Here is a 25334-nt window from a genome sequence, read left to right on the forward strand (position 1 = left end):
AGAGGATATTTTTATACGATTAAATGTGAGACACAGCCGGTTGAACAAGACCTTAAATGTGATAGGAAAGCATGCAACAGCAAAGTGTGATTATTGACAGGAAACAGAGACCGTGGAGCATGTATTGCGACAGTGTGGGCAGTATCAGAGGGAGAGAGGATGCTGAGATCTAGTATGAGGGACAAGGGGATACAGGAAATTAGTTTGCAGTATATTGAGTTGAACGTCATTCGATATAGTCTCAAATATTTTGTTATCTTTTTTAAGAGCAACAGGGCTGGCAGGTACGATTTAGTTTTTCCCCTGTCTCGAACCCACACTCCAGTACAGTAGGTGGCGGTAATGCACCATAACGTTGGATGCCAACTGCCGATAAATCCCACCGAAGAAGAAGACGACGCGAGACTTCCCCTCTCTCCCTTCCAGAAAATTCAGCGTGACTGACGTTTCGTGTCTCTATAGACTTAAAGTAAGTTCATCTTTATACTACGTTTTAGACCATAAACAGTTGATTCAGTATTATAGTTAAGTTGTACTAATGTTCAACTATATTGTCAGAAGTCATCTTGTACAACAAGAAAATGTACTACTTTCGCAATTAAAGTGCACGTGTTAGTGTTCAAAGCTAAGGCAGAGAGGCTAACGTAAGCGAGCTACATTAGCTGCTAATATCACACCATCGCATGAGCACCACGAACACATTTTACTGCCTTTATCTGTATGTGAAATCTTACTCCTTTCATAACATTTTTACAATTACCCGTTTGTTGTAACATTGACTTGCGTTTTCACGTGTCTTGAGTCTAGTGAAATGCTAACTTAATAGCTAGTTAGTAGCCGCGCATGCTCCGATACTGTCCCTCTGGTCCTTGCGCAGCATGCTAGCTATGCATTTATGACAGTAACATGGTCTTTATTAGTTACCACAGTCATAATTATGGCAAAACCCCAGCTACTTAAAAAAGGTATGTAAAAAATGTACCCTTAGCGTAACCCTAACTTTAACCACACTGCTAACCTTATGCTTAAACTTAAATTAAGACCAACAATCAATTGTTTGTTTCACGATATAGAACCAATTATGACTTTGTAGCTGTGGTAATAACTAGTGACAACCCCAGTTGGCTAGTTCAGCGTTTACAGAACTGAGCTCTGGGGACCGCAAGGGGTGCACATTTATTTATTTTCCCCAGTACTAGACAACTGATTGAAATATTCAAAGCTTGATGTTGATTGTTTTATATATTTTTTTATATATAAAAAATAAACAATCAGCTGTCTTGTGCTATGGCAAAACCAAAATGTACACCCCACCCTACCCTTTTCCTCTAGTCCACGATCAGCTCCTTTTTTTGCTCATGTTGAAGGAGAGGTTGCTGTCCTGTCACCACACTGCCAGGTCTCTGACCTCCTCCCTATAGGCTGTCTCATCGTTGTCGGTGATCGGGCCTACCACTGTTGTGTCGTCATCAAACTTAATGTGTTGAGTCGTGCTTGGCCACGCAGTAGTGGGTGAACCGAGTACAGGAGGGGACTAAGAATGCACACCCTAGGGGACCATGTGCTGAGGATTAGTGTGGCAGATGTGTTGTTGACTACGCTGAGCTGTAGTCAATGAACACCATTCTCACATAGGTGTTCCTTTTGTCCAGGTGGGAAAGGGCAGTGTGGTGTGCGATTGAGATTGCATCATCTGTGAATCTGTTGGGGCAGTATGCGAATTGGAGTGGGTCTAGGGTTTCTATTATGATGGTATTGATGTGAGCCACGACCGGCCTTTCAAAGCACTTCACAGCTACCAACATGAGCGCCAAGGGGCGAAAGTCATTTAGGCCGGTTACCTTCACTTTCTTGGGCACAGGGACTATGGTGGTCAGCTTGAAACATGTAGGTATTAGATTCGGTCAGGGATAGTTTGAAAAGGGATCTGTGCAGGCCAGTCAAGTTCTTCCACACCAATCAACAAACCATTTCTGTATGGACCTCACTTTGTGCACAGGGGCATTGTCATGCTGAAACAGGAAAGGACCTTCCCCAAACTGTTGCCACAAAGTTGGAAACACAATCATCTAGAATGTCATTGTATGCTGTTGCGTTAAGATTTCCTCTCACTGGAACTAAGGGGCCTAGCCCGAATCAGGAAAAACAGCCCCAGACCATTATTTATCTTCCACCAAAATGTACAGTTGGCACTATGCAATCAGGCCATAAAATTTTATCAGCGGAGAACAAATGCACCTGTCCAGTCTGCCGTGGCTACACTCTAGAGGTCTCTACACTCTAGAGTTCGACCGATTATGATTTTTCAATACTGATTATTGGAGGACCAAAAAAGCAGATACTGATTAATCGTCCGATTAAAAAAAACAAAAACAAAAAAACAAACAACAACAAAAAAAAAAAAAATGGGTTTGTAATAATGACAATTACAACAATACTGAATTAACACTTTTTTTTAACTTAATATAATACATTAATAAAATCAATTTAGTCTCAAACAAATAATGAAACATGTTTAATTTGGTTTAAATAATGCAAAAACAAAGTGTTGGAGAAGAACGTAAAAAGTGCAATATGTGCCATGTAAGAAAAAGTCTTAAAGACTCTGCAGTCATAAATAGAATTGTCTTGTTTATGTTATTGTACAACAGCTGATGAATAACACTGTGAAAGTGTGATCAGTGTTATTGAAAATACATTATAGTATTAGAATGTACCAGAGGTCACCAAAATAAAGCTTGTCCTGCAAACATCTGTTAACTCCCCCCCAGTACGGGGGAGCCTGCCTTACTATTTCTATTTGGCTGGGTACTCCATGTGCTTGTGGAAAACACTGTAGCCATTGCTAATTAGGCTACTCATATCGTCACATGGACTCTGGGTAAGGACAATTTGAATATCCTCAGAATGCATGTCATGTAGACCAATATAGTTTATAATCCAACTAATAGTTTTTTTCCTTCTCCATATCTCTTGCAGAATGCGTTACGTGGCCGCTTACCTCCTGGCTGTGCTCGGTGGCAACACCAGCCCCTCCTCAAAGGACATCAAGACCATCCTGGGGAGTGTTGGAATCGAGGCCGAAGCTGAGCGCCTAGACAAGGTATGGCACTTTAGGGAGATGCTGTTTTGATAAGATCAACTGTTGCACGATGGAGGCCTCGGTTTACACAGTTACTGGTGATGATTAGAACCTGAATTTTTTTCACAGGTTGTCAATGAATTAAATGTAAAAGACATCAACGAAGTCATGAACGCTGGTGAGGCATTTTCCCTTGTGTCTTTGATTTGACTCGTGAGTTCATGCATGGTCATAGCTACAAAATTGTTAATGTTACAGATTGCCTAATGGGAAGCATCGCAAGGAATTTTTCAACTAACCTGTTCTTGCTGATACTTTCTTTGTTCTCGATTCGGTATATACCAGAGATTATTCAGAAAGATCTTAAATCCACGTTTTATATCAAATGAGAAATGCCTCTTGCGTGGGTGTAGATCTTTGTTTTTGGTCGCGTGATGCACTGTCTTCTACTTCTGCACGCATCCGCATCTTGTAGAAACATTTAGTTCCTGCATAGATGTTGGGAAATGCAAGATGTCTGGTAGCTAAAATGGTGAGGGAACTGCTCACTTTGTGCAAAATGTGGATTTAATATCTTTCTTTATATTGTTTTATTTTTGGAGAACCACCTGCAACTGGGCACGGACATTTTATAAGATAATCTTTTTACCGAATCAAGAACAGATTGCCAAAAACGGGTTATGTTTCCATTAGCCAATCTGTAATGGGTTCGGAGCAATACATACCGTACATCCTGTTAACAATTCTGTAGCTCATTATGCCTGATTTGCACTATAGGGTCAACCCAAACCGTACTGTTGGCCGAGATATTTTCTCGGTACTTCTTGGTTCGGCACTATAGTGTGATTGGCTTTGGTCTAGGGCTGACCCCATTTAGTCGATAGGCTGTTGGACAACCAAGATTTCTTTCGTCGAATTTGGTAAGATAGGCGGGACAGTTGTGTCCCACTTGTGCAAAAAATGGAAAATGCTGCGCAAAAAAAAGATAAAAATCAAACTTTCGTTAAATCACACACATAAGATACTCAATTAAAGCTACACTCGTTGTGAATCCAGCCAACATGTCATATTTTAAAAAGGCTTTTCGGCAAAAGCATATCTGATGATAGCACAACCAGTAAACAAAGAGGGTAGCATATTTCAGAAATAAAATATAAAACATACATTATCTTTGACGAGCTTCTTTTGTTGGCACTCCAATATGTCCCATAAACATCACAATTGGTCCTTTTGTTCGATTAATTCCGTCCATATATATCCAAATGTAAATTTATAAAACGCGTTTGATCCAGAAAAAAACAGCTTCCAAAAAACGCAACGTCACTACAAAATATTTCAAAAGTTGCCTATAAACTTTGCCAAAATATTTCAAACTACTTTTGTAATACAACTTTGGGTATTTGTAAACGTTAATAATCGATCAAATTGTAGACGGGTCTATCTGTTGTTCAATACAGGAAGACAACAAACCGGCGCTACTTTTTACGTCTTGCGCAACTCTCATCAGTGTTACCCAGTTCCTAGTTGGCCTACTTCTTCATTGCACAAAGGAATAACCTCAACCAAATTCCAAAGACTGACATCCAGTGGAAGCGGTAGGAACTGAAAACCAGTTCCTAAGAAATACTGTTTTTCAACAAGAACTCACTGGACAGAGACCTAAAAAAAACATCTGAACGGTTAGTCATCGGGGTTTTGCCTGCTACATAAGTTATGTTATACTCACAGACATGATTCAAACAGTTTTAGAAACTTCAGAGTGTTTTCTATCCAAATCTATGAATGATATGCATATCTTATATTCTTGGCATGAGTAGCAGGAAGTTGAAATTGGGCACGCTATTTATCCAAAAGTGAAAATTCTGCCCCCTAGCCCCAAGAGGCTATTAGTCTACTGATTCCATGAGCACAACAACGACATGGCAAGTAAACCATTTCACAAATTTGGCTGTTTTCACACTTTGGGTATTATTTATTTCCTGTTTACCATGTTCAAAATTGTCGTAAAACCTATTTATAATAATAACACTCCCTTTGCTATTATGGTACGCTTATACTTCGTGTTTTAATTGTTCCAAGTGGCCAGAAATTATATTAATCCATACAGCACCAGTTTGGCACACACAATATGCAGGCAGCGCTTGCTCCTTACCTTTTTCTTGATCTCCAGTATTTTCCACAACTATTCAGATTTATTCCCCACATCTGACTTTCCCTCTGCCTGCCGAGCAACCCTTAAATATTCCCCCGTTTCGAGTTTGTCATGTCCTCTGATGCATGCTTACGAGCCTGCTACTGCCTTACACCGCTCAGTAGTGTCAAATCAGACTTAATTATATCACACAGAAATACGAGCCTTAGGTCATTAATATGGTCAAATCCGGAAACTATAATTTCGAAAATAAAACGTTTATTATTTCAGTGAAATACGGAACCGTTCTGTATTTTATCTAACGGGTGGCATCCCTAAGTCAAAATATTGCTGTTACATTGCACAACCTTCAATGTTATGTCATAATTACGTACAATTCTGGCAAATTAGTTCGCAACGAGTCAGGCGGCCCAAACTGTTGCATATACCCTGACTGTGCGTGCAATGAACGCAAGAGAAGTGACACAATTTCACCTGGTTAATATTGCCTGCTAACCTTTCTTTTAGCTAAATATGCAGGTTTAAAAATGTATACTTCTGTGTATTGATTTTAAGAAAGGCATTGGTGTTTATGGTTAGGTACACGGAGCAACGACAGTCCTTTTTCGCGAATGCGCACCGCATTGATTATATAACGCAGGACACGCTAGATAAACTAGTAATATCAGCCATGTGTAGTTAAATAGTGATTATGATTGATTGTTTTTTATAAGATAAGTTTAATGCTAGCTAGCAACTTACGCGAATGCAGTAAGAAGCCAAGGTAACAGGTAAGTTCCTCATGAGGCAGGTGGTTAGAGCATTGGACTAGTTAACCATAAGGTTGCAAGATTGAATCCCTGAGCTGACAATGTAAAAATCTGCCGTTCTGCCCCTGAACAAGGCAGTTAACCCGCCGTCATTGAAAATAAGAATGTGTTCTTAACTGACTTGCTTCGTTAAATAAAGTTGTAAAAAAAATGCAGATTTCCGGTTGTTATGAAAACTCAAAATCGGCCCTGATTAATCGGTCAACCTCTAATTATGATATGCAATATGTTAGGCACTATTGCTTCCTATTCGGATGGGATTAGTTTTACTGGGGGAGGTCGGATAATGTAATTATGTGCACTTGCACAAAATACCACATCTGTCATTTTTGTCCCGTCCGACTCTGTCAATACATGGCAGGAAAGTAACAATTCCAGCCAGAATAACCTACTGTTTTTTTGCAAACTCCAAGGTCCCCTGATGGTACTAGCCCCGTGTGAATCGACATCCCTGTGTTTTGAGAAATTTTTGAGTTTGACAGGTGTTGCTTGTGGTTTGCACAAGAAAACAATAACTGAATCGATAAATTTAACTAAGCTATATTTGAATGCCCTACATGTAGCCTATCAACTTTCAGTGAATGCATTTGTTTTGTGCGTATTAATTGAATATTGCCAAATGCATCAATATAAAATATTGAGCCTATTTAATACAACCCTTGCTGTTTAGTAGATCGCAAAGCAGCATATAACCAAGCTAAACATTTGGAAATGATACGTTAACTCTCATCCATTGCCTTAAAATACATCTCAAGTGCAATTGCACTGTTTAGTTCACATCTAAAGGCTGGAGGGCATTTAGGGCATACTGCGGATCGCTAAAATATCCCAATGATTATGATCACACTTCCTCAATTCATATATGATGTCGACGCTATAGGAAAGATGGTTCTGGTATGGTTTAGAAACTCGGGAACCAAGCTAGAGTTATCCATGTGGCCCGATCACCTAGACATGTTGAAATACTGTATCTTCACACCTAGAATAAAAACTTCCAGGCTTCCGTCATAACTGTCAATTTATTTGAAAAAGAGAATTACAGGGGGCAGTTTGGGGGGAAAACAAATCCTGTCCAAATCACCCTCTGGAATAACGGACATTCTGAAGTAATAATTGCATAACCAACGTTCTCCAGTAATGCTAGTCCCGTGTGAATAGGTTTTTGGTCACGTGCATGCAATGCATACATGTCATGTAAAGAGAGCAAGGGTTGAGGGAATAGGGAATGTTTTTCCTAAATAAATTGGGGATTTCGCTGACAGAAATGGATGTAATTATTTTTGCAGTTCTCCCAACACGGACAGCGCGATAAACTATTTGTTCTGTGGTGGTCGCTGCAGCAGGGAGGAGAGGCAGCGGGTGCTAGTCAGTCACTCACTGTCTTTCTTACACAGCACAGCAAGTCTGAGCCCGGCACTATCAAATCAATTGGTCGGGACTCCCTCTAGTCATTTGTATCTTAATTATTTCAAACCGTCAGACAAGTTCAGTGAATATAGTTGATTTAATTAAAACACATAGGATGTGTCAATATGGAAAAATACACGTAACAAAATGTAGACCAATCGATTGGTCAAAAGAACAGACGACCAGATCAGTTTTTTTTGTTGTTGCCAGGGGCAGCCCTACTTTGGTCTATAGATTGCATATAGGCGCAAATGTCATCAGTCATTAATTCACTGTTCACGTTAATTTGTTACCTGTCAATTAATTGGTCCTTTACGCTTTGCAGGCCTCTCTAAGTTGGCCTCCGTGCCAGCAGGTAGTGCTGTGGCAGCTCCTGCAGCTGGCGCTGGAGCTGGCACTGCTCCTGTTGCTGGTAAGATCAATCTCTCATGTCAATCCTTTGGTCTCACATCACATTCCACAATATGGTGCCAAACATTTCAATGGACTGAAACACATTTCTTTGAAAATAATTGCATTAAACAACATAATTAGAGGAAAATTCTTGTGCTTCATATTAGACACTGTTATTGCATTTCTGGAAATGAACTATGCGTTTTGCAGATAGACTTCCAAACATGAAGCTAACCTATGTTTGTGTGTCTGCAGCGGAAGAGAAAAAGGAGGAGAAGAAAGAGGAATCTGAAGAGGGATCTGATGACGACATGGGATTCGGCCTCTTTGATTAATTTTTCTTCCGTGAGAAGTGAAAAAACAATAAAATTTGAAATTGTTACCAGAAATCCATCGTTTCTTTTTTATTTATATTTATATATATATATACACACACACACACAACTGTCCAGTATTGTAGGAATGTTAAAGTTACAATGACAAACACTAGCCAGCGGCCTACTAAAATATTGACCGTTGCCTGAGACAAACTTAAAGTCTGGCAGAACAATGGTGTTTATTTTGAGTACCGAACTGCATATTTTTTTGTGGCAGTTAGAATTTGCCGGTCCTGCAAGAAAAGGGGAAACCTTGTTGGGCTCCCTGCCTGTGCCATTAAACCCCTACAACTCATCCAGAACGCCGCAGCCCGTCTGGTGTTCAACCTTCCCAAGTTCTCTCACGTCACCCCGCTCCTCCGCTCTCTCCACTGGCTTCCAGTTGAAGCTCGCATCCGCTACAAGACCATGGTGCTTGCCTACGGAGCTGTGAGGGGAACGGCACCTCAGTACCTCCAGGCTCTGATCAGGCCCTACACCCAAACAAGGGCACTGCGTTCATCCACCTCTGGCCTGCTCGCCTCCCTACCACTGAGGAAGTACAGTTCCCGCTCAGCCCAGTCAAAACTGTTCGCTGCTCTGGCCCCCCAATGGTGAAACAAACTCCCTCACGACGCCAGGACAGCGGAGTCAATCACCACCTTCCGGAGACACCTGAAACCCCACCTCTTTAAGGAATACCTAGGATAGGATAAAGTAATCCCTCTCACCCCCCTTAAAAGATTTAGATGCACTACTGTTCCACTGGATGTCATAAGGTGAATGCACCAATTTGTAAGTCGCTCTGGATAAGAGCGTCTGCTAAATGACTTAAATGTAAATGTACATGTAATATTTACTGAAATTACACCAATATGTTTTTTAAAATCTACATATGGGAAACTACATCCCTAGTTCTAAGAATAACGAATTTGTTGGTGTGCTGCATACTGCACCATGCAGAATTTCTGATCTGACTGTCCTCTATTCTACCTCTTTGTTGCTGTGTTTGGCACTTTTACCAATATCCAAGGGGTGGAGAGAAATTGGTTACTGCCATTCGTGACACAATGGTGACATCTTGTGGATAAATGTAATATGATTTGATGTAATCAATGTTCTGTTTCTAAAATGTCACAGACAGTGCAAATAAACTTTTCCTGAATATCTACTCTAGTTGCACCTTGCAACATGGCGTCTGGCTGTCCAAACAGTGCAAACATTTTGAATGGTTAGCAGGATAGGAAGGAAAATGGTCTAATTCACACACTTATCAAGAGGTCATCCCTAATGCCTCTAATTTGGCGGACTCACTAAACACTTGCTTCATTTGTAAATAATGTCTGAGTGTTGAAGCTGGCCCCTATCTATCTGTAAATAAAACATTTAAAAAATGGTGCTGTATGGTTTGATTAAGGAATTTGAAATTGTATATTTTAGTAATTACATTGACTTACGATACTTAAGTGTAAAACCAAATCATTTTACTTTTGCTTCAGAAAGCATTCTTGTCCTATCACTAGTCTAGAGCAAAACTATTATTAGATGTTCTGTACAGTCTACCCCTTAGTTACATAACTACCGGTAAGTCTCTTTCTGTCATGCTTGTGTTTATACCATATTACCATTGGTTCACATGTCTGTTTAAACTTTTGATCACATGTACATCCCCCAGGTTTCTGTGTTGGGTATGCCAGGTCCCGGAGAAGGCTCTGTGGCAGGATGTCAAACTGGTTGTGCCTTCCTTTGTAAAGCTCTCCTGCCCCAGGAGGAACCTTTGTGCACAGGTAAGACGCATCAGCTCATGCTTCACTCATAGACGTGGCTGACTGTAAAATCATATTACCTCTAAATCAGCGATCCCATTTACTGGTAATTAGGTGCCACACAAACACCATGCTATTATTGCTATTGGCAAGAGCATCTCCACTGGGAAATAATTGATTGAGTCACCATTGATTATTTCAACATACTGGTTATCACACAATATCAATAAAGCTGATTGAAGTTTGATCAATCGTTTTTTTTTTTTGTCAGGTTAACCCTGATGTCAACCAACTATTGACTACAGGGTTTCAGGGTGTGGTTCATTTTAAACTGTGGGCAATTATGAAGTATCAATCAAAATGTAATGTTGATCTGTCTTTGCCGGGTTGGTAACTTCTGTCTATATGTCAAGGCATGTTCGTTTTAATCGCTCTTCTACTATTCCATAACACACTCTGTCAGGCTAGTGTAGTCGGTGCTCTCTCTTACACTGTTTTTTGATACTATTAGGTTGTGGCCCTGTGGTCCTGTCAGATTATGGCCCCTACCAAAGAAACACAGTCTGAGTCTAGAGAAGCCTCCACAGCCGCGCCAGTTCTCTGGCATCAACACACCTTACACAACCGAGAACTACCCCCCCCCCCCCCCCCCGTCTTATCTGTTGTCCTGTGTGAACTTAAGTATGCTCCCTCTATTTCTCCCATCTCTCTCTCCCCTCCCAGAGGACCTGAGCCTTAGGGCAATGCCTCAGGACTACCTGGCCTGGTGACTCCTGGCTGTCCCCATCTCCAGTCTACCTGGTTGTGCTGCCGTTCCAGTCTCTGCTATTTTACCTGTGGCTATGGGACCCTGACCTGCTGTTTTCGACCCTGTCTCTCTCCCACCTGCTGTTTTCGACCCTCTCTCTCTCCCACCTGCTGTCTTGACCTCTGAATGCTCGGCTATGAAAAGCCAACTGACATTTACTCCTGAGGTACTGATCTGTTACAACCACTGTGATTATTATTTGACCCTGCTGGTCATCTATGAACATTTTAACATCTTGAAGAACGATCTGGCCTTAATGGCCATATACTCTTATAATCTCCACCCGGCACAGCCAGAAGAGGATTGGCCACCTCTCAGAGCCTGGTTCCTTTCTAGGGAGTTTTTCCTAGCCGCTGTGCTTCTACATCTGCATTGCTTGCTGTTTAGGGTTTTAGGCTGGGGTTCTGTATTAAGCACTTTGTGACATCTGCTGATGTAAACATGGCTTAATAAATACATTTGATTGATTGTTTGAGGTCTTAGACTCCACCACTGCCAGATGCTGCTGCCACTGGAGTTTGGCCACAGCATTGAGGAGACCCTGGCTTCCCCACACATCTCTCACATGGAGAGGATGTCTCCTGAGCTATGTTGTCCTTGGCAGATGAATAGCAGACCTAATCCTCACCTACATACATTCTAGGTTATCATATTTATTTAAGAGCAAGTTGTGTTTTTAGTCAATAATTCACTTAAAAACAGTCAACAGTTCTAAAGTTAACTTATCCTCAACCTCTACAGAAAATTGTATTCATGAATTTAATTGTTTCCATGTTTCTATTGGTCCAGCTAATGAATGTGGTTAATTAGGTCACCTGCCATTTTAAATAGGTGTGCTCAAATCAAAGACAGGCTAAAACTGCTTCTCCAATAGAAATCCCTGATCACACTTGTCGGCTGGTTAAGCTCATGCGTAGAAACACGTCATCGGCTCTATAAAGATAATCTCACACCGAGATACGCAAGTGCAGGCCATCAAATCAAAGGCACTCCTTCGATTTGTTGTTTTTGACATAAATGAAAACGTTGGAGTAATAACATGTTCAACTACTTAAGGCATTGACTCGAATCTGGGTTGTGCCTTCAGATTTTTGACTCCTCAAGCCCCAACCTGGTCTGTATCGCAAGCATTCCCAGAAGTTTCACGCCTCTGGGTTTAGAAACTCTGTCCAAATGTTTGTCAGGGAATGTCTGTTAAAGAGCGACTGACCCTAAAAAAAATAACTAATCCCTATGTGGCAACAATATGAGTCAAACATGTATTCTAGTGTCAAAATTGACTACAACGTGTAAATAGGGTAATTTTGGTCATAAAATCAGTCTCGTCTAAAATAGAGTTTGTGACCTCGGTGCATCACAATGACCACGTTTAATGCACACCATTAACCCATTATTATTCGGGATACTCAAGTATTCTGTTTAGTCTTTTTTTAGTTGACACATACAGTATAAAATTGCACATTTTTCATTAGTAGTTCATCCTTTGACTGAAAAAACAATGATAAAACTAAAGAGTGTACTCAATTAAAAAAGTGTAAACACAAGTATGCAGATTTCCTTATATGAACTCTAAGTAAAACTGTTGAAATTGTTGCATGTTGCATTTATATTTTTGGTTAGTATTATACTTCCTAGAAATATTGCTACATAAAGTTATATTCAATAGCTTGATTTTCTTATTCTTTCAGGTGAAAGGTACAGGGGTCCTAAGTATAATTTCCAGAAACTAGGCATTAACCTACAGGGGTAGGCAATCTCAGTCCTCGAGGGCCTGATTGGTGTCAGCTTTGTCCCAGCCCCAGCTAACACACCTAGATTACTCATCATCAAACCTTTAATTAGTGGAATCAGGTGTGTAGAGCTAGGGCAAAAACTAAAATATGCACACCTTTGTGTCCCAGAACCAGGATTAAGAATGAGGAATTACCTTGTAGCAGGGTAGTTAGTGAATGCAGTTACAGTACATAGTACTTACTATCCCTAGTGGTCCTTTGTAGCGTAGGTTGGTAGAGCATGGCGTCTGCAATGCCAGCATAGTGGGTTCAATTCCCGTAAAATGTATGCACACATGATTAGTTGCTCTGGATAAAAGCGCCTGCTAAATGGCATATATTATATTTAAAAATGTAGGTAAATAAATACAGAGTGTACCAAATGTGGTAAGAACTCCATATTGCATTTCCATTACTTACTAACCTGTAAACATAGTAATTACACAGATTGCCCTAGTGTAGATTTACAGGTACAAGGCCAACTATACGTGTTGTGTGTGATGTTCCCTTCATGACTTGCCTCTGGGTTTCATTTTCAGTCATCTTTAAGTAATCTATTCCATTTGTATCACAAGGAATCGAGGAGCACTCCGTGTGCTTTTACACCACGAAGAATGTTCGGTTTCCCCTGCAGTCTTTTTTTGCATGTGACGTTGTATCAATGATTATGATCGTCATAGTTATGCAACGTCTGATCTGAATTAACCTGAAAAGCAACATAAATGTCATTAGTCTAGTCTGGTTGGGTGGGAAACATGTTATAGCTTTTAAGAAAACCTGTGTCTGACCTCTAGTTTAGTTTACATGCACATAATTACATACATTTGAATAGAAGAGGAAAAAAAGGTCTGACTCGCCTCTGGTGTTGTTACCTGTGTCTGGGTGAAGCGGTCTTCTAAGTAGCGGTGGCCCAGGCCCATGATGTGGCCTTTGGAATGCCTGGAGAGACAGGCCACCCTGGCTGTGAAGTCCAGAGTGAAGGCCAGCTTGACCAGCTCCGGGGCGTTGACGGGCCCAGATCCAGCAGTGTGTGGTGTCTGGTGGCTCTGGCCTGTAGGCGTCTCTGTCTCCACATACGTATCAGCTAACTGCTGGAAGGTGCTGTAGGACAGCTTCTGGAAGAATGAGCTCAAGCTGGGGTTCTCCTTCAGCTATGGAGAGAGGACCGACTTTCATGACCATAGAATATAATACGTTATTATCCATTAGGAAATAGCAAGTTTAGACTAAAGTCCAGACCTGTTTTGTGCCAACATTCCACTTCTTGTAGTCTGTAATTTACCAAACATGTTTAGCATATGACAGATTACAAGAAGTGGAATGTTAGCACATTCAGACTGGTACCCAGCCTATAGCAAGCTATGCTAAATGTGAAAGATGCATTGAGTGTCAAAGAAAGACTGTGTTAAGTTTCTCAAATGCAATCTTTTTTTGTAGGTTATAAACAGAAACCTTGTTATCAATGAGGTCTCCTTGCTGCTTCATCAGAACAATGATCCTTTTTATGACATCCTCTGGAAGAAATGGATAGAAAACACACAGTAGCTAAACATACAGGAAACTGCCAAAATAAAGAAATGAAAAATATATATTTTAGAACAAATTCTTATTTACAACGACGGCCTACACCAGCCAAACCTGGACGACGCTGGGCCAATTGTGCGCCGCCCTATGGGATTCCAAATCACGGACGGTTGTGATACAGCCTGGATCACAACCAACAAAAAAAATTGTTAATAGGGTGTTTGTTGGGCCACCACGAGCCAGAACAGCTTCAATGCACCTTGGCATAGATTCTACAAGAGTCTGGGACTCTATTGAAGGGATACGACAACATTCATCCATGAGAAATTCCCTCATTTGGTGTTTTGTTGATGGTGGTGGAAAACGCCATCTCAGGCCCCGCTCCAGAATCTCCCATAAGTGTTCAATTGGGTTGAGATCTGGTGACCGAGATGGCCATGCATATGATTTACATTGTGTTCATACTCATCAAACCAGTCAGTGACCACTCGTGCACTGTGGATGGGGGCATTGACATCCTAGTCATGGTAGCCAAAATAATGGCCTGCCCAGCATTTTCATACATGACCCTAAGCATGATGTGATATTAATTGCTTAATTAACTCAGCAACCACACCCGCGTGGAAGCACCTGCTTTCAAAATACTTTGTGTCCCTCATTTAATCAAGTGTTTCCATTATTTTGGCAGTTACCTGTAGTAACTCTACATTAGACAGTAACATATTTGTGTGATGTGCTGTATTATATGACCTTTACAGCTTTATACATACAATGTGTATGTTGCTATAGAATGTGTCATTTTTAGTGTGAATATATAAAGACATCAATACACATAAGCACATTGATACTTACCATCTGTAAGAGCTGCCTCTGTCTCTTTCACCTCATGCACAATCTTCTCCAGCTCTTCTGAAACTTTCTCATAATACGAGTCAGTAGGCCCCACACTCTCAACCGCTGTAAAAAAGTAACAAGAACGATCATTGCCTTTGCAGTATTTTTTCATGCAATAACTGTATAATAACTGGACTACCAACTAGGGCCCCGAGTCAACTAGGGTCCAAATTCCCAAAACATTATTAAAATCGAGTCCAAGTCCTTATCGAAATCTATTTATCATAATAAAAAAAATCCTATTGAATAGCTACCAAAAAGTTAACATTCATCATAAATAGGAATAGTTGATTCTTCCGTCTGCTGTATCTGTGTTTACAGGTCTATATTTCCAAAATGCTTTAAGATAGGCATTATCCTGCATTGTTTGAGTTAAGGGGGTGTGTCACAATATCTACCCCCCCCCCCCGTAAGGGTTTTAAGCTAAAATGATTGCAAATCCACAAAATCCTGTTTGAACAAAAGGACAATAATTAGAAAACACACAGTAGTGTGTGATAATAATGGATTTGGGTGCCATGTCCTCACAAACCTACATTCAACTCCAGTTATGTCAGTGGTCTTGGCCCTGTCCAAAGCCAATGGTCTCTTCACAGACCCTCTGTGGCTGTCAATCTTGATTTTTCTCAGAGATAACCTCCTCATGGAGCTCCTTTGCCTAATGGATTTCTTTTTCTGCAAGGTTCCTTGTGACTGTCCATCTTTCTCTGTGCCAGACTCCTGCTCGTCTTTCTTGTCACTCCCCTTCGTCGTGAAAAACCCCAGAAAACCTTTCCAGAATGAGGTCTTTTTGCTCTTCTTCTTGCCCTTTTTAGACTTATTCTCCAGTTCAGTAGACGTCTCAATCTCAGGAATGTCAGCAGGTCCAGGGATTTCTACTAGAGACACATTTGGTATAACAACTTCCTCATCGGGTGGTGTGCTACTGGCAATGCCCTCGTCAGGTGTGCTGGGCTCCAAGGTGATCAAGGGGTCACTAGAATGCCGGCGGACCCTTCTGCATTTCTCTGACAGTGTCACCCACTTCTGAAGCGTTGTTGGTGACCTCTGGTCCTCACATGTCCCATCATTTAAACTGATGCTGCGCTTCACATACACCTCCAAGAGGCGACAAGTGTCCTTGTGGCCTAGAGATAGCAGCTGGGCGTTTTTGGGCACCACCTTCTCTATAACCTCCATGACGGATATCTACAATAGATAGACAACAAATCATTAGCATTATCTTCACTACTGTAAAACTGTCTAGATTTATAAATGTTCTTCATTCAACATTATGAGATGTCACATTCGCAGAATTGTCTTGTATATTGTTCTGGTTGGTGTGGTTTCACTTTTAATGCTCAGCCTAAAGTAAATTCTGCATGATTTAAATTGTTCATTTAAAGTTTCATGAAATAATTAACTTTGTAGCCAACAGAAATCCGGCTACAGGCACGATTAGCACAACATTGGGTCCGAAAACAGTACATTCCATAACATTCAGAACAGTTCTTCGGTCATAGTATTTTACGCAATTACTGATCTCACTTCTTCCTGAACAGTTGGCTATTTACCAGTGCCATTACCCATTTCCTATGTTAATATGTCAGTCGACAACATTAAATAATATAATATCGTAGGTAGGCTAGTAGGCTACTCACCACTTTACAAACGGTCTGTCTAGCGTTTCCTTCCCTATAAATGTGTTGATTCCGACGTGTTGTCTTGGTGAGATATAGGTCCTTGCAATACGGCATCCTTAGGGACGTCAAACTCTGACGTCACCCCAATGACGTTTGCATTTAAATTGGTTAAGTGGTTAAGGTTAGTGCAGCGTTTACCAAACTCGGTTCTCGGGACTCCAAGGGGGTGCATGTTTTTTTTTTGTTGCCCTAACTCTACAGAGCTGATTCAAATAATCAAAGCTTGACGATTAGTTGATTATTTGAATCTGTGTAGTGCTAGGGCAAAAAAACAAAACGTGCTGCCCTTGGGGACCGAGTTTGGGGAAACCCTGGTTTAGTTTTAGGTAAGGGTTATGGTTAGGGTAAAGTAGGGGCTACGGTTGGGATTAGGGTTTCGGGTAGTGACGTCTCAGGGATCCCAGATAGCACTAATCGTGAGATATCTACACCTAAAAATAATTTATTTTCACACCCATGTTTGCACCAATGATTTAATCACTAGATATCATATTGGGGGAGCTGTTCAAGCCACAGTGCCTCCATCTTGGCACTCCCCACTGTTGTAAAAAACATTTTGGAAGTTATATAAATGCATTTATTAATGCCTACATTTGTTTTTGCCTCCATAATGCACTTTAAAATTATATTACGCAAGCTAAAAATAAAAATGTAAAATATATACAGTACCCGTAAAAAGTTTCAGAACATCTACTCATTCCAGAGTTTCTTTATTTTTACTATTTTCTACATTGTATAATAATAGTGAAGACATCAAAACTATGAAATAACACATATGGAATCATGCAGTAACCAAAAAAGTGTTAAACAAATCAAAATATATTTTAGATTCTTCAAAGTAGCCACCCTTTGCCTTGATGACAGCTTTGCACACTCTTGGCAATCTCAACATTCGGTGCTCATATTGTTGGCTGAGGAAAGATACATTTTTAGGGGGCATTATGGTCACACAAGGGCCTTGTGGCCATGGCTGTCGATGCTGCCGGGAAATTGGAGGCCAGCCCTGAATCCAACATGACCTTCTGCCCTTCTTCACCTAAGCTAGATGGAATTGTTTGAAGGTCATACTAAAGGACCATTTTGCTATATAATATATATTTATTTTTGACAAATGATTCCCCCCAAAATAGCCCATACTTTAGCATTGATTAACAGATTCACTACATTGAACAACTGTGTTTGTCCTAAAGCTGAGAGATAAGATCAGGAAACAGTTTTAGGATATACACTAATATGTATATCCACCCCTCTGTGGAAAGGTGAAACTTTCACGAACATGTTGATTGTTTTGCTCTAGGATGCCCACAGGCCTCAAGACTAGTCTGAAGGTCCCCTGGTACCAGTTGGGAAAAATTATGGTACTGTACATATGGAAACTGTTTAGTGCCAAAAACATGTTAAAAATACATGTTTCCTGATCTTTCATATCTCTCAGATATAGGACAGACACTTATTCCACTTATTGTTGTGTTACAGCCTGAATTCAAAATGGATTACATAGATGTTCTCACCCATCTACACACAATACCCCATAATGACAAAGTGAAAACATTTGCAAATTTATTGAAAATTAAATCTTATTTACATCCATACCAGTCAAAAGCTGACACACGTACTAATTCCAGGGTTTATATTTTATTTGTACTATTTTGTACATAGTAGAATAATAGTAAAGACATCAAAACAATGAAATTAAACACATGTAATCATGTTGTAGCCAAAAAAAGTGTTAAACAATGTATTTAATATTTGAGAATCTTTAAAGTAGCCACCCTTTTGCATTGATGACATCTTTGCTCTCTTGGCATTCTCTCAACCAGCCTCAGGAGGTAATCATCTGGAATGAATTTCAATTAACAGGCGTGCATTGTTAAAAGTTAATTTGGTGAATTTCTTTCCTTAATGCGTTTGAGCCAATCAGTTGTATTGTGACAAGGTAGGGGTGGTAAATAGAAGATTGCCTTATTTGGTAAAAGACCAAGTCCATATTATGGCAAGAACAGCTCAAATAAGCAAAGAGAAATGACAGACCATTACTTTGACATGGTCAGTCAATCCAGAAAATGTCAAGAACTTTGGAAGTTTCTTCCAGTGCAGTTGTAAAAACCACCAAGCGCTATGAGGAAACTGGCTCTCATGAGGACTTCCACAGGAAAGTAAGATTCACCTCTGCTGCAGAGGATAAGTTCATTGGTGGTAGCTGCACCTCTAATTGCATGTCACGGCTTTCTTCCTGGGAAGGATAGGCAGACCAAAACGCAGCGTGGTCATAGTTCATGGTTCTTTAATAAGAAAACTCAAACGAACTACAAAACAATAAACGTGAAAACCGTAACAGTCCTTACTGGTGCATAAAACACAAAGACAGGAAACAATCACCCACAAAATACCCAAAGAATATGGCTGCCTAAATATGGTTCCCAATCAGAGACAACGAAAAACACCTGCCTCTGATTGAGAACCAATCTAGGCAACCATAGACTTACCTAGACACCTAAACTGAACACAACCCCATAAATCTACAAAAAACCCTAGACATAACAAAACACATAAATCACCCATGTCACACCCTGGCCTAACCAAAATAATAAAGAAAACAAAGATAACTAAGGCCAGGGCGTGACATTGCAGCCCAAATAAATGCTTCAGAGTTCAAGTAACAGACATCTCAACATCAACTGTTCAGAGGAGAATCAGGCCTTCATGGTCAAATTGCTACAAAGAAAACACTAAAGGACACCAATAAGAAGAGACTTGCTTGGGCCAAGAAAGATGAGCAATGGACATTGACTAGTGGAAATCTGCCCTTTGGTCTGATGGGTACAAATTTGCAATTTTTGGTTCCAACCTCTGTCTTTGAGACGCAGAGTAGGTGAACGGAGGATCTTTGCATGCGTGGTTCCCACCATGAAGCATGGAGGCCCGAGGTGTGATGGTGCCTTGCTGGTTACACTGTCAGTGATTTATTTAGAATTCAAGGCACACTTACCATCATGGCTACCACAGCATTCTGCAGCGATACACCATCCCATCTGGTTTGCGCTTAGTGGGACTGGGACTATCATTTGTTTTTCAACAGGACAATGGCCCAAAACACACCACCAGGCTGTGGTAGCCAAGGAGAGTGATGGTGTGCTGCATCAGATGACCTGACCACCATAATCACCCGACCTCAACTCAATTGAGATGGTTTGGGATGAGTTGGACCGCAGAATGAAGAAAAAGTTGTTGAGGGAAGGGAGAGGATGATGAGGCAGTGCGTAGGTGGGTGAGATATTGTCACTATAATTGCATAATGGAACTGTGTGATCTGTACATCCAATTACAAAAATACCTTGTACAGTAATCATCTCACCTGTTAGTTGCCGGTTACCTATGTGGCCGTTGAGGGCAGAAGTGTCAATCAGATGGAAAAATATCTTTGTGTACCACTTGGTCGTTTTCCGAGTGCATTCCACAAAGCTGTTTATCATGTCCGCCTTATCCACTGCCCCCATTTGGAGATTATAGTCAAGCACACAGTCTGGTTTGATTTTCCTCTCTCCTGTCAGGTGGTCCACCTCCCCCTGTGGCCAACATTGTTGCTGTACGGACAATGGAGAGGACATGGACGTCTCGCTTGTCACTTTACTGCCAGCTGTTGACCATTCTCCTTGAACTCCACCTCCCCTCTATGCATCTTTCTGCATCCGAATGCCGGCATCCCCTTCCTGTTCGAGCTGACTGTGCCACAGGCCCCTGTGCTGTTGGAGAGCAGGTGCTGTAAGAGTGTGGGACTGCTGTACCAATTGTTCACATAAAAAAGTGTGTCCCTTGCCGAGATGAGGAGCCAGCATGGTCATCATCATTGACACGGACACCCCAAGCCCCTCATAATGTTGGATATCAGTGGTGGACCCTGTGTAGACTATAATGTCCTGGACAAATCCTGGTTTCACATCGCACATGACAAAGAACTTAAACCCAAACCTGTGCCTTTTGGTAGGGAATATATTGACGGAACGCCAGCCTACTTTTCCATAACATCAGGGACTCATCAATGCATAGGTCCTTGTATGGCACAAAGACCTGACCAAATGCTGATGTCTGGCTGGTAAGAACATTTCTTATTTTGTATAATGGGTCATTTAGGATGGCAGTAGCATTGTTATTTTTAAAATTTTATTTTACCTCTTTTTCTCCCCAATTTTGTGGTATCCAATTGTATAGTAGCTACTATCTTGTCTCATCGCTACAACTCCCGTATGGGCTCGGGAGAGGTTGAAAGTCATGCGTCCTCCGATACACAACCCAACCAAGCTCTGTTTTTGCCTCAGGCTGCACATGCTGTTCTTTCATCAAGTGATCATATTTTCACCCATCAGATTATTCTCAATTGAATCTTGTCTTTACCAATATGTAACATTTGTTTCGATTTAGAATGGCCCATTATAAAAGGGGCAGGAGAAAAAAGACATCATCCATATGTTCTCAAATAGTGAATGAAGGCCACTGTAAGGGGTGCGTGCTGGCGGCAGAGAAGTCAGACGCAGGAGAGCAAAAACTGTGTTTCCAACGGCACAGTTTAATAATAAAAACCACCGGAAAACAGAACAATCAATGAATGGGAACAAAACCCGGCGCACACCAGACATAATGTGCACAAGCACTTATAATAAACAATACCGGACAAGGACATGGGGGGGAACAGAGGGTTAAATACACAACATGTAATTGATGGGATTGGAACCAGGTGTGTGGGAAGACAAGACAAAGCAAATGGAAAATTAAAGGTGGTTCGGTGATGGCTTGAAGACCGGTGACGTCGACCGCCGAACGTCGCCCGAACAAGGAGAGGGACCTGTTCGTTTTTCACTCATGTTGGGTAGGTTACTCCTTTATTTTGCAGCGTGACAGGTGATTTTTTGACCCAAACTTTGTATTCCATGGGCTCTCCAACCCTGTTCCTGCAGCTACCAAGTACTTAATTTGGGAAACCAAGTGAAGTCTGTTCGAGGACATCGATAGTAACATGTTTCCACAACAAAACATTCCATTAAACTCTTGACAGCCCCTCTCTCTGCATGCTGGGAAAGGGAATGAAGGAGAGAGGGGAGGAGATATTCTGTATCTAAAGGTAGGCTAATGTCAACCTACTAATTATGAAAATGTAAAAATGTCCTATAACTAGGCTATTCAAAATCAAATGCACTGTACTTGTAGACTAACTCTGAATTAGTTCAATTTAGGCTAAACCAATTATGTACCAAAGATATCTAAAATCAGTATTTTAAAAATGTTTTCTGCCATGTGTAATATGTGGGAGGCTATGCATTGTAAGACGACACAATGATTATTTTAATTCAGTTTTTTTTAGGCTTGGTCTCAAACACAGTATATGCCTATGCAGAAGCTCTAATATGCATGTGGGTGTTTTGAATTAATCATCACCTTAGAATGAGCTGTCCGTTTCGTTGTGAGGCTTTGACACAACATCCACAATGACCATGTTTACCGCTCAACCTGTTCTTGAACCTCTTTGTTCAAGTACAATTTTACTGTGGTCACGACTGCCGGTGTGATGGTAATATGGTCACCACAACAGCCCACTAGGTTACAGGTTAATCCATTTTCTTCAGTAGGCCCATCCTAGGGCTTGTTTACGGTTTTGATGTTGTCCTGCTGGTCTAAGAGGGGAAATTACGGAGTTGGGTTTTAGATAACCTGAATGAAAATAAGGCTATAAATAGGCTACCCCATAAAGAAAATAACATTGATAAGGCCTGTATCATAATGATGGTTTAGAGGCATATGCAACCAGAAACAAAAACAGAAGCCTTACCCTAAGGGTATTTTCTCTTGTTTTTTCATTGGCCATACTTTTTACTGCAATTGCAGTATGAGGAAATACAGGTAAACCCTGATTAGAGTTGTATTGCTGTCAAAGCAATAAAGGATTCCATCTGAATCTTTGGACCTCATACCGGTAAGTGGTTACACTTTAGCCTACTGATAAGAGTTTAATGACAGCAGGGAAACTGTGAGTGACTACTTTCGTGTAGGGCATTTGAACTTTCACGTCAGGACATAGTGAACTAGGCCTACCATATAGGCTAAGCCTAAACCTTTAGGGCTGAAGAAACAAAAAACAGGCATTTTTCATTGAATATGCTCATTTTGGATAGGGTCTTCATGATGAGATGATGCAACATGTCCCAGCATGTTCCCACGCAATGCTGTGCAACTGAGGAAATGCCACACCAAGAGGAAGAGAGATTTCCAGGCAGAAATGTCTGACAGCGGCCTCAACCGTGACCTGTGACCTGGAAAAACTTGCCCCTAACTGAGAGAGATGGAGAACATTTGTCAACGGACAATGCTTCTTATAGGCGCCAAGGTTAAGACATGTAAGTCTTTACACCATCCTAAAGTGACCTATATTCTCTGAAAGCCAAGAGCTATTCAATGATAATTATTGTGGCTACTATAGATTTCCAAAGAAAGTATTGGATGGCAATACAGTGCATTCAGAAAGTATTCAGACCCCTTGACTTTTTCCACATTGTTACTTTACAGCCTTATTTTAAAAATGATAAAATATTTTTTTTCTCCTCAAATCTACACACAGTACCCCATAATGACAAAGCAAAATAGGTTTTTAGACATTTTTGCAAATGTATTAACTGAAATATCACATTTACACAAGTATTCAGACCCTTTACTCAGTACTTTGTTGAAGCATCGTTGGCGGCGATTACAGCCTCGAGTCTTATGTAAGACGCTACGAGCTAGGCACACCTGTATTTAGGGAGTTTATCCCATTCTTCTCTGCAGATCCTCTCAAGCTCTGTCAGGTTGGATGGGGAGCATCGCTGCACAGCTATTTTAAGGTCTCTCCAGAGATGATCGATTGGGTTCAAATCCAGGCTCTGGCTGGGCCACTCAAGAACATTCAGAGACTTGTCCCGTAGGCACTCCTGCGTTGTCTTGGATGTGTGCTTAGGGTCTTTTTCCTGTTGGAAGGTGAACCTTTGCCCAAGTCTGAAGTCCTGAGCGCTCTGGAGCAGGTTTTCATCAAGTGATCTCTCTACACTTCGCTCAGTTCATCTTTCCCTCAATCCTGACTAGTCTCCCAGTCCCTGCCACTGAACGTCATCCCCACAGCATGAGGCTGCCACCACCATGCTTCACCATAGGAATGGTGTCAGGTTTCCTCCAGATGTGATGCTTGGCATTCAGGCCAAAGAGTTCAATCTTGGTTTCATCAGACCAGAGAATATTGTTTCTCATGGTCTGAGAATCCTTCAGTTGCCTTTTGGCAAACTCCAAGCGGGCTGTCATGTGCCTTTTAATGAAGAGTGGCTTCCATCTGGCCACTCTACCATAAAGCCCTGATTGGTGGAGTGCTGCAGAGATGGTTGTCCTTTTGGAAGGTTCTCCCTTCTCCATAGAGGAGCTCTGGAGCTCTGTCAGAGTGGCCATCGGGTTCTTGGTCATCTCCCTTCCCAAGGCCCTTCTTCAACGAACAGTTTGGCAGAGCAGGCAGCTCTAGGAAGAGTCTTGGTGGTTTCAAACTTATTCTATTTAAGAATGATGGAGGCCACTGTGTTCTTGGGGACCTTCAATGCTGCAGAAATGTTTAGTACCCTTCCCCAGATCTGTGCCTCAACACAATTCTGTCTCGGAGCTCTACGGACACTTCCTTAGACCTCATGGCTTGGTTTTTTCTCTGACATGCACTGTCAACTGTGGGACCTTATATAGACAGGTGTATGCCTTTCCAAATAATGTCTAATCAATTGAATTTACCACAGGTGGACTCCAATCAAGTTGTAGAAACATCTCAAGGATGATCAATGGAAACAGGATGCACCTGAGCTCAATTTTGTGTCTCTTAGCAAAGGGTCTAAAAACATGTGTAAATATGGTATTTCTGTTTTTTATTTGTAATAAATTAGCAAACAAATTCTAAACTGTTTTCACTTTGCCATTATGGGGTATTGTGTATAAATTGATGAGGAATGTTTTTTTTATTTAGTCCATTTTAGAATACGGCTGTGTTATAACAATGAGGAAAAAGTCAAGGGGTCTTAATACTTTCCGAATGCACTTTATCGATAAACTGGCATACACTGCTAGAGTCCATTGAAAGAATATGCTGCAGTCCTCATTCAAAGCTGCATGAATTGAAATGATTTGCAATCCTTTTCCATTACAAAGGTATCACATGAATCACGAAATTGACGACAGTTTATAATTGAGACCTGAGATGAATGTGAGATGTGGAGATGATTACTTCATACCTAATTTGATCTGAAATGAATGTGTGACTGTTAATATTGTGGCTGTGATTTTCATTTTCAATTACCACTGGCTTTGGTCTTGTTTAAAGCCTGGTAATCCATTTGCTCCAGTCAAGGTTAGCGAGCCATACTGTAGTTATCTGGCCAGAATTTAGATTAAGCTGGCAGAACACTAACTAATACAAAAAGGGGTTCTGTTGAATTCTCAGTGCACCATGTAATGCAATGCAGTCTAATCAGTATAGTCAAAAACCAGATACATATGTTGATTTACAGCACAGGCTTGCCCACATTTTGTAGCTTGCTATATATTGTACACATACCAGTTACCTTTTAATTTCTTACACCATAGCAGTCCCCCAAAAAATTGTCAGGCTACACATACTGTACGACATACAAGCTAAAAA

General features: G+C 41.0%; 2 protein-coding genes and 1 long non-coding RNA gene across 4 annotated transcripts; 2 read left to right on the forward strand and 1 right to left on the reverse strand.

Moving 5' to 3' along the window:
• The first annotated feature begins 378 nt into the window (after positions 1 to 378).
• On the forward strand, positions 379 to 8232 carry LOC115135885 (large ribosomal subunit protein P2-like). Its single transcript, XM_029671052.2, has 5 exons — positions 379 to 469; positions 2980 to 3103; positions 3212 to 3260; positions 7776 to 7862; positions 8099 to 8232. The coding sequence occupies exons 2-5, from the start codon at positions 2981 to 2983 to the stop codon at positions 8176 to 8178; spliced, it is 339 nt and encodes a 112-aa protein (XP_029526912.2). The 5' UTR covers positions 379 to 469; position 2980; the 3' UTR covers positions 8179 to 8232.
• Positions 8233 to 8941: 709 nt separating this feature from the next.
• LOC135574735 (uncharacterized) lies at positions 8942 to 11243 on the forward strand. Its single transcript, XR_010465629.1, has 2 exons — positions 8942 to 9986; positions 10689 to 11243. It is a non-coding gene; the product is annotated as an uncharacterized LOC135574735 (long non-coding RNA).
• An 862-nt stretch (positions 11244 to 12105) lies between these two features.
• Positions 12106 to 16704, reverse strand: LOC115135891 (uncharacterized). Of its 2 annotated transcripts, none has more exons than XM_029671073.2 (6): positions 16604 to 16704; positions 15500 to 16151; positions 14922 to 15026; positions 13998 to 14059; positions 13418 to 13696; positions 12106 to 13251 (listed from the first exon to the last, which is right to left on the reverse strand). In XM_029671073.2, exons 1-6 carry the CDS (start codon positions 16697 to 16699, stop codon positions 13204 to 13206), a joined length of 1242 nt encoding a protein of 413 aa, XP_029526933.1. In that variant the 5' UTR covers positions 16700 to 16704; the 3' UTR covers positions 12106 to 13203. The 2 variants fall into 2 exon arrangements, with proteins under 2 accessions (XP_029526933.1, XP_029526925.1); XM_029671065.2 differs by having other exon boundaries at positions 13403 to 13696.
• Between the last annotated feature and the right edge of the window lie 8630 nt (positions 16705 to 25334).

Source organism: Oncorhynchus nerka, linkage group LG2 (assembly GCF_034236695.1).
Source record: "Oncorhynchus nerka isolate Pitt River linkage group LG2, Oner_Uvic_2.0, whole genome shotgun sequence".
Classification (NCBI taxonomy): Eukaryota; Metazoa; Chordata; class Actinopteri; order Salmoniformes; family Salmonidae; genus Oncorhynchus; species Oncorhynchus nerka.

Coding starts and splice junctions, on each gene's coding strand:
- LOC115135885 (XM_029671052.2), top strand. CDS start 2,981: ATGCGTTACGTGGCCGCTTACCTCCTGGCTGTGCTCGGTGGCAACACC. Junction 3,261..7,775: donor CAACGAAGTCATGAACGCTG/GTGAGGCATTTT, acceptor TACGCTTTGCAG/GCCTCTCTAAGTTGGCCTCC. Junction 7,863..8,098: donor TGGCACTGCTCCTGTTGCTG/GTAAGATCAATC, acceptor GTGTGTCTGCAG/CGGAAGAGAAAAAGGAGGAG.
- LOC115135891 (XM_029671065.2), bottom strand. CDS start 16,699: ATGCCGTATTGCAAGGACCTATATCTCACCAAGACAACACGTCGGAAT. Junction 13,697..13,997: donor GAGACCTCATTGATAACAAG/GTTTCTGTTTAT, acceptor CTCTCTCCATAG/CTGAAGGAGAACCCCAGCTT. Junction 13,252..13,402: donor CACAGGTAACAACACCAGAG/GCGAGTCAGACC, acceptor GTTGCTTTTCAG/GTTAATTCAGATCAGACGTT.